Source organism: Nanorana parkeri, unplaced genomic scaffold, assembly GCF_000935625.1.
Source record: "Nanorana parkeri isolate BGI_ZX_2015 unplaced genomic scaffold, ASM93562v1 scaffold197, whole genome shotgun sequence".
Taxonomy (NCBI): domain Eukaryota; kingdom Metazoa; phylum Chordata; class Amphibia; order Anura; family Dicroglossidae; genus Nanorana; species Nanorana parkeri.
This window is the reverse complement of record NW_017306465.1, coordinates 1,310,680-1,320,425: the sequence shown is the minus strand read 5'-3', so window position 1 is coordinate 1,320,425 and position 9,746 is coordinate 1,310,680. Positions and strand designations below refer to the sequence as shown.

Genomic DNA, 9,746 nt, shown 5'->3' with positions numbered 1-9,746 from the left:
ATAAATAAATAAAATATAAAAAAATAAATAAAATGTATTTGTCTAAATTTGACCTGACATTTTTTTTATTTTCAGTTTTGTTTCGGTTTTAAAAATTTCATTTCAGTGTCCTCTAATTAGAACCTCTATCACATTTTCATTTGCTGTCTGTGTCCCCATTGGGATGGATCTCCTTTTTTACTTTTTCCAGTAACAAGCGTTGAAGGGAATCTTCCAACGAGGACACATACAGCAGCAAAACACTGTAATACGTTTGGTAGGGTTAGGATCTCTGTGGGATCTTTATTGCTGTCATTGGAGAGATTTCCCTCACTTGCTGTCTGTCCATTTGGACAGGAGGTGAAGGCCCCACTCATTGGGGAACCAGACAATGATATAAATCCAACTTTTCGAATCCTTCCTCTTCCAACTAGAAAAAAAAAAAACACTTTCTTTGGCTGGCGTTGGGCTTTAAAAAGGATTAATTCCCACTGTTTGCACACATGAATGTTTCTAAACCCTCAGTGTGATAACATGAAGGATTTTTGCTTGTCGTGCTCTTGCTTATGTTGCTTTAAACTTTCTTTATTAGGAGACTGTGTTCCTCCAGGCAGCTTTGCGGGGTCACCTAGCCAGGCAGACAATGGTATCGCCCCTGTCTTCAACTCCTCGTGTAAAGTCACCAAGAACAAATAGTCTGAGCCGCCAGGTAAAGATAGAAATGTATCAAGGTTATTGCTTTATAATGTGTAACACCTGGATAGATGGCTCCAAGGATCGGGTGAGTATGACTTTTTTTTGTTCTCCCTAGACCAAAACAAGAAGTTAACCCTTGCAGTCTGGGCGTACCTTTACTGCAAGGGTTAATACGAGTTTTCCCCCGGGTTCTTCTTCAATTCCTGGAGTCCAGCTTTAAATTGGCAGCACAGAGGGGATTATTTGCACGATAAGCTCCCTTCACAGAATGTCATTGGCGTTATTGAAGTTATCCGAGAAGTTGTTTCTGTTACCAGCCTTTCAGTCTACTACCCGGCACTGACAGAGTCTGGCCCTGTCTGTGGTTTTGTTGCAGGACAGCGCGGCATCTGACAGTAAACTTTTACAAGACCCTAGCAAGGAAGAAGAGGATCATGTGACTCTACTGCAGTCCACATTCAGAGCACATCTGACACGCACAAAAGTGCTGGGCCAAAGATCAAGGTACATGTCTTACCCGTAACTGAGCACACACAATGGGCTCTTTATCCATTCACTGTTCATCTGTGCACGTTGTGTCAGCACAGGATGGGATCTGTTCATTATCACTGCTTCTCCATCTCCACTCTGCGTGTCTTGCATCCGTCATCTGACAGTGTAAAATAAATGCAGCGTATCACTGGTAGAGAAGAATGAAACATGACATGGGCTAAATCACTTCACGCTTTATATAATTATGCTCTGTGCACGACTAGCATTATGCATAGACCTTTTTCTATTATATCGGTCATATTTCTTGACTGATGACTGGTTTTGGCAGGCAGGACTGGGCAGCGGTTGACACCGTGGCATATGGAACACCATGGAACAAAGGTTTCTGCCAGCCCTCTATGATATCGAGATAAAGATAGTTGGCACACAGTTCCAGATCCTTTGCAAAATCTTTAAATCAGGGCGTAAAACTAGTAATACAAACGTGTTTCAGCCTATGCGGTCTTAATTGTAGCAGCTGTGATTAAGGCCATATTGGCTGAAACACGTTGGAACATTTGCAATGACAATCTGTGTAACCTTAGGACCCACATTTGCCCTTGGTCATTAAGTTATGACCAAAGTTGCACTGCAATGGAACACATGGAATTGTGGTACAGCGCGTTCCGATGTGAGCAATCAAACTGGGGGTGGGAGATGGATTGGGGGGTGCCATTCAAATGAATGGCAATGCAATACACCTCTCACACCTGAACGTGTGGTAGGTGAGATTGCATGGTACAATGCGGTAATCGCACGGGACTGTGCGATTAACGCACTGTACTAGTGTGCATGGGCCCTCAAAAACACCGACAGACACACACAACCACAGACACAATCTCACACACTAACAAACATTCTTACACACACACACACACATACGGACTCCCAAAAAAAAAAGGATTTTTTTTTAAATCCACCCAGTCTTCCTATCTTCCAGTGTGGGCTGCTGTGCTGTTATGGAGCTCCATCTATGTGTGCATCTGCTTGTACAGCTCCCTTGCATGCCCTGTAGAGGTGCCAGGAGCCAGAATGTTACATCACTCCGGTCCAGGCACCTCTGCAGGACACACGAGGAAACTTTAAGAAATCCACTTATGGATGGAGCTCCCTCATGGCCATATCCCTAGCCCACTGTACCTCAAGCTGACACACAGCACCGGGCAGCATATTTTGAATGGCTGCCTGGTGAGAAAACTGATAGTGCTGCGCTAGGGGGAGGCTGAGGAGCCTCTCGCCTATAAAAGTGTAAGGCATGTGGGGATCATCTGAACATGGGGTCGCGACCTGCTTTTGGGTCACGACCCAGCAGTTCAGAACCAAGGATTTAGAGGATCTGAACCTGCGTGCTGACTATCGTTATCTGGCACTTTAAAAGAAATCGGTACTTATACTATAATAGTTGCCTGGCCGTCTCTAGCCTCAGTGCTTTGAGTCACCGACCCAGATTTTATCACACGGCAGAAAGCGTCAGAGTAAAGGCAGAACTCCTGCTTAGTTCCAAGTCCCCTTTTTTTGAATGAATTGAGGTAAGCCTGACAACTATAATTTTCAAAAAGGAGAGGTCAGCCATAGAGACCTGCATACTTCTCTTAGTACAGCTTTTCCTATAAGGCCCCTCACAGGTGATTATGGGTCATTGATTGAGACCATTTTAAAGTGTGTTTGTGGAGACTTGGATAAAGAATCCCAGGCGGGAAAAATACAGGTGGCATATAGGAGGTCCATTAGACCCACTCTTGCTTTATATATTTATTGTACTGTATATTTTATTCTTTCACTTTATGATTTGTTTTAACAATATTTATAATAAATTGATGTTAATTGTAAAGGTAGTCTGAATTTATATAGTACCTTGAACAGGGCCGTCCCTACTGAGGGGCCGGGGCACACTACTGGGGCCTCTGCTTCATTTCCCTGCCCATCTCTGGCCAGCATCCTGCCCATTGACTTCACTGGTTGCCAGGAGCTGGGCGGGATGCCGGCCAGAGCATCCCAGGTTGCCAAGAGCTGGATGGGGAGATGTGTACGGCCCTTACACATCTTCCTGCCTGGCTCTTGGCAACCTGGGGTGCTTTTTGCCATAAAGGGGGCAGCAGTCACATTGCAAACATTGTGCAGCAGAGCAGCCATGCCGTTCTGCCTGCTGCCCCCTCACGTGATCCAAATAGGCTGTCTCAGTATAGGGACGGCCCTGAACTTTAAGGTCCCATTTTCTCTCATTGTACAAATGTTCGCCATTTAAGATTAATGGAGGATTTTCTTTTCAATTGGGCATCAGATGCAGGGATAAAATACAATTTTTTTTTTTACTATTAAACATGATGGAAAAAGCTTTTCTTTTTTTTTCCCTAACCATTACCGTAACTAACTATATCTTTTTCTTTGTCTCACACCCAGTGAACTGAAAGGCAGAGAAAGCCCGATGAGGAAAGAAAGCCCAATCAGGAAATCTCCAAGAGAAAACACAAGATCTCCTGTATCCAGGAAACCTTCCAATCAAAATGCCCAAAATTTACTAGGTAACATGTTGATGGTTTATGTCTCCTACTTTCCTGGCAATATCATATTCTTAGCAGCACACCAGGGAATAGATAACGTGCTGCGTGTAGGTCCTGTGCATTGGCGGTAGGGCACAAGCAAAAACTCTAAAGAATCCACTGAAAGTTCCCACCTTACTTTAGGGTTTAGTGCCCTGCTAGAAGGTATAGTTCCTCATCTCCTCTGTAGTGCGGTTTCACTGATTAAAAGCAGCACACAGGGGAATACATAAGGTGCTGATAAGATAGGATGCTGCATGTAGGCCCTGTGCATTGGCAGTAGGGCATGTGTGAAGTTAGTATCTACTGCATCTAAGCAGATTTCAACTTAAAGAGTTCCTGTGCTTTGGCCCCCTGGGGCGGAGCAACACATTAATATAGCTTGCACCAGCAGCATTTACCTAGCTTCCTTCTGCTAAAATCAGATTATAAGGAGTACTGCCAGCTTTAGGCTATTGCTACCCCACACAGCATTGTTTGGGCACATTCAACAAAAATGACCAAATGGAAGAATGAAACAGTTTCTGTTGACACCGTGAAACTATCTAAATTGTTGCTGGTAGGTTGTTCTTAGGAAGGAAAGCTATATGTGGCTAGACTCTAGGAGAGCAGTTGATCTGTTTACATAGAATATATGATTACAGGTATCTCTGAGTATGAGAAATGTATTACCTTCAGGAATTTTGATTTAGAGCATTCCCATTGCAGTTTCATGTTTGTTATAATGTCAATCTGTGGCAAATGAAGATATTAGGCTAAAATACATATTGGCATTGATTGTGTGCAACGCTGAGCAAGCAGGAGTGAGAATGGTGGGTCCTCCATAGTAATGTCTGCAAATGGGGAGGGCTAGAAACAGATAGGGGCTTGTGGTTGGAACATATATCATAAATACATCAAATGTTCTGGATTTCCAGTTAAAGAATGGGAAATCCAGGTGTGCACTAATCCGCTGTAAATGAAGCTTGATCTGGCGAACAATAGGGTTAGTGAATGTGCTTTAATACTACGGAGAAGGATCTATAAGCAGTACCTGTCATCTACCACTTTGTAAAATTGCCCTGTGTGAGTTTAAGATATTAATGTTACATGAGAAAACACAAGATATTCTTATTTTTTTTTCTCTTTATTACAGACAGTGACCGCAGTGAAGAGGTGATTGAGGACTATATTGAGGAGCTGCCATCTGAAGAGGAAGATGACAGAGCTGCTAAGAGACCGCCGTCTCGTGGTTCCTTATCAAAGCTGCAATCAGGTAGATAAGACGCTGTCACAGCACTTAAAGTGACACTAAACTCAGGGGTTAAACCTTTAAAATGCATTCTAGTGCCTTTACTATTAGTACAAATGTATCTTATTTGTGTATCACTCGGCTGTAGAGCCTCAAACCATCTCTGAATTGGTGCCGACACTGTCCTTCCTTCTGGAGGGTGTCTACTTTTGTTCCCCATGGTCCCTGTGTGTGTTGTAGAGTAGTCACCGATCCAAGCTCACTCCCGTCATGGACTACAATTACAATACAAAAATTAGTAAAATAAACATGAGATAGTAGTCCATCATGGGAGTGAGCTTGGAGCGGTGACTACTTTTCCGGGTCCCGGGGTGGGGGGCCGCCTTCGGCTCTTCGCGGACTTTTGGCTGTCCCACGTCTCCGACTCTGGGGTCCGGGGGCTGGTTTCTTCGGGCTACAAGATCGAGTTTCTGTCCCGTCCGGGCAACCGTTTCTTCCCATCCAACACGCGACTATCCCCTTCGCGGCTGGCGGATCCCCATCGCACGGTGGCAGACCCTGGTCCCAGGGGGTGATTGTGCCTGCTCTCTCCTCGGAAAGCTTCAAAGGGTTTTATTCAAACCTGTTTACTGTGCCCAAGAAAGAGGGGGTGCGGCCCATCCTGGACCTTGAACGCCTTCGTGCGGGTCCGTCGGTTCCGGATGGAGTCCATCCGGTCCGTGGTGGCATGGCTCCGTCAGGGGGATCTGCTGGCCTCCATCGATATCCGGGATGCATACCTTCATGTACCCTTTTGCGAGTCTCCTCAGCGGTACTGGTAAAATCCTTTTCTCTCCGTTCATTGAAGGACACAGGCCCCGCCCTCTTTATGGGGTGTACACTCCTAACTGCTTGTTACTAAACTGGAGACTTGTCAGCAGGTGGGGGGTTTGGCCACCGGCAGGGGCCGCCCCTAGGCTGTAATTGGTCTTTAGTTTTGTGCCTAGCGTCCTTCTCCTGCAGGTGGCGATATTACCCTACCATTCAGGATCTACGATCTGTTGCCTGTGTCCTTCAATGAACGGAGAGAAAAGGATTTTACGGTGAGTACAAAATCCTATTTTTTGGTCATGCTTGGTGTACCTGAATGCATTTTTTAAATTTAACTCTTGAGTTTAGTGTCACTTTAAAGTAGAACTGTGCCCAGACTATAGACATTTAAGTACTTACATTTTCTCAACAAGCAGTAATAAAGCTTTATAGCCAGTCCTAACCTCTGACCTCTGGTGTAAAATGGAATGCCTTTTAGGGAAAGTGAAGCTATATTTTAGAAAGTATTTCCACTTTTGCAGTCACATATTGTATGAGCAATCCCCACTATATGTTTGTTATGTGTTCCTATTCACACAGCACACCCAAAGTCAATTTTAAAAATGATATCTTACCTGTCTTCTTTCTCTGTGTAGCCGGCCTTTGGACAGATTGCAAGCTTTTCTGCACAGGTTCAAAGTGACAGGAAACTCTGGCTGTCCCCATAGAAAGGTCTAGGGGCATTGCCAAGTTTCCTCTCATTAACATACAATGCTTCTAGATCTTTAAAGAACAACAACAATTGTATTAACCCTTGCAATAGGGGTACCCCCACACTGCGAGAGTTAACTGCTCGTTTTTGCCTAGGGTCAAAAATACGTTATAATCACCCGAACCTCCAAGATCTCTGGCTGTTACAGCACTCCCTCCAGCCTGTCTCCTACTCTGCTGCAGCCATGTTATGCCCCTCTACATCCTCATGCCCTCTACACTGTGTGTAGGATGTGATGACTCTGGGACCAGCGGAGCGAAGTCATATGTAAGCATCAATTTTTAATGTATGCATGTAACAAATATAAAGAAAGTGTTATCCCGATTTGGCTGCAAAAGTAGAAATACACTTTAAAGGTATTTTACCGTAGTTTAAATCCAGTTTTTCATCATTTCAGGGAGGACGCGACAAGCCATCGAAGAGGTGCAATCTGACGATTCCGATGACATTATTATGTCTCCTTCACGACCAACAAGAAGGAAAGACTCGGACTTTTAAATGGCTGAAATCACTTAGATGGCTTACAGTGCCTTCAACACACCTTTTTATACACACCCTGTCTTATTTATTCAGCTTAGTTTTGTGGGGGACAGACATCCCCAGATATAGAGATTTGTAAGTCATTTCTAAAGGTTTCTACATTTTTAAAAAGGTAAAAAGTAACATTTGGGAATATCTGGTGAATCATTCAGAGTGATGCAGGTTATTACATTTTCTTATATACTTTATTTTGATTATGTTATTATTATACAGGATTTATATAGCGCCAACAATTTGTGCAGCGCTTTACAATATAAGGAAGGCATTACAATCACAATACAATACAATTCAAGACAAGATGGTAAGGAGGACCCTACCCCTGAGGGCTTACAATCTAAAAGGGAGGGGGACGTGATACATGAGGAGGGAGCTGTGTGGGGATGAATTGTTTGAGAACCTGATAGTTGAGTGGTTAGGTTGAGGTGGGATAGGCTTCCTTAAAGAGACGAGTCTTTAGGGATTGCCTAATGGCAGTCAGAGTGGGTGTTAGACGGACAGGTTGGGGTAAAGAGTATTAATTAGTGTTATTAATATAGTTTTATTTAAATGTCTATTTTGAACCTCAATTTTTTATATAATTTTTTTTTTAAATTGTCCCAACGAAAGGCTGGGAATCTGGCCCCTAAAGTTTAATGTGGACTTATCAAATGTTATTGCTGTGTTAAAAGAGAACTATGGGGTAACCTTTTTTTTTTCTCCATAGTTCTCTTTAGGGTCACGGGAGGACATATACAAATGTCCTCCTGTGAACCAAACTGGGTATATAGCAGGCTATTGGCCGCTATATGCTGAGAGCGCCACATCTGGGGCAGATCCTGACAATGCTGTCAAGATCTACCCAGCTGGCTGATTGACAGCTGGCTCTGACCTCTCTAGAGTCTAGGCATATCAGAATGTCTAGGCATTCGGCTATGTGATCAGCAATTTCTTCAGTAAACATGAGAATTTTAGCCCTTACTATTACTCTTCATTTATCCACCCAGCAAGATTTTTAGCAGAGCTTGTTATTAACATCGAGTCTTTACTCAAGTATAATATACCAGATGACCAACCGGAGTTGGACGTACACAGTAAGTGGTGATGGGAGGGGGACGAGCTAGGTGTCTTAGACCCCCGTCCATTGGAATGCCAATTCAGTCACAATGAAGCAGTGGACATTACAACATTGTTTGCTTACAACAGCTTTGTTCGAAGTGGAGAGTCTATCACAGCAACACAGCGGCTATTTAGTCAAGAATTCAATGTTGGAATCAATGTTCACTGTTGGTTGACATGGAGCCGTTCCCAGTCGCAACACGGTCCTCAGGTTTTTTGAACATTACAGAACAACCGGAAACATTATGAACAAAAAACCACCAGGCCCCGCCCGCACTGCAAGGACACCGGAAAACATTGCACGGGTGAGAGAGGCACTGGTTAGGAGCCCGGGACGGTCTGCTCGAAGACATGCAAGTGAGTTAGGTTTGAGTCGTGAATCAGTGAGAACCAACATCACGTGCATTCGCACAGCAATGGCTTTTTGTTGCTCGTAGTCTCTCACATTGAGCTGTTGAACAACCTGCATTTTGTATAGATGGAATCTTAAATCTCTCTGTAAAATGGTTCTCACTGCACAGTTCCTTCGACAAAAGTTGATTGAAAAATCAACTTTTGTTGAGTCGAACAGCTAAAAATTGGCAGCAAAAAAGTGACTGCAGTCAGTAAGCTGGAGTCATTACCTGGGTATTCTGCCCTTTGGCTCCGGCTGTCAAAATACAATAGCTGGCAGGGGAAATTCCTCTATGCTCTTTATTGTTGATGAAGACATCAGGTTATTTTTCCCTAGACTGAATAGTATACAGTCAACCTAAAGTGTATTTCCACTTTTGCAGTCAAATTTTAGAAAACCCCTCTTAAATCATTTTTACAAACTATTTCTTACCTTTTAGGTGTTTTGTTGCAGCAGACGACATGGCTGTGCTCCTTCACAGTGAGCTGTCCGTATAGAAAGACTTAGGACTGAAATTTGAGGTTGTGATCCTTTAGGCCCGGTTCACACCTGGGCGTTTGGTAGCGCGTTCCTACGCTCTGCAAAATGCTCAAACACCGAAATCCCATTATTTCCTATGGGTATGGTTCACACCTGGGCGTATTACAGGCCGTATGAACACGCTACAAAACGATCTACGCCCAAAGAAGTACAGGAGCTTCTTTGGGGCGTTTTTGTTGCGCGTATCCATTGGGATACAGCCAGGTAGCCCTCGGAAACGCACGTTTTTTTACCACGAATCGTGGTAGAAACGCGCATATTCGATACGCCTAGGTGTGAACCCAGCCTTAACCCTTTGCTTGGACAGGCAGAGTTCAAATCTACTTTACAAACTATAATGAACAAACCCCTCACAACCTCTCCTAGCATTACAAAGAAGGAGAAGCAAACAACAATTTTAAACCTTAAGAAGCCTTGAAACCCTAACCCATGTAAAAGCAAATTTTTAGCTTAGGCGATGTGAATGGGAACATATAACAAATATAACGTAGGTGTTATCCCAATTTGGCTGCGAAAGTGGAAATACACCCTTAAGATCTCTCTTAAATTATTTTATAGTTAGAAGGTGTCATAACTTGCATCTGATTGATGGGTGAGATATTTAAAATGTGCCAGATCTTCTTTAGGGGTTACTTCCTA

General features: G+C 43.6%; 1 protein-coding gene across 1 annotated transcript in view; it reads left to right on the top strand.

The window, feature by feature from the left end:
- The window catches only part of IQCE (IQ motif containing E), a 39,204-nt gene extending 34,195 nt beyond the window's left edge, over nt 1-5,009 (top strand). Inside the window, exons 19-22 of the mRNA XM_018555468.1 lie at nt 572-688; nt 1,052-1,179; nt 3,607-3,728; nt 4,882-5,009. Of these exons, the coding sequence (XP_018410970.1) occupies nt 572-688; nt 1,052-1,179; nt 3,607-3,728; nt 4,882-5,009 (495 nt within the window). The remainder of the gene's footprint in view (nt 1-571; nt 689-1,051; nt 1,180-3,606; nt 3,729-4,881) is intronic.
- The last annotated feature ends 4,737 nt before the right edge of the window (nt 5,010-9,746 follow it).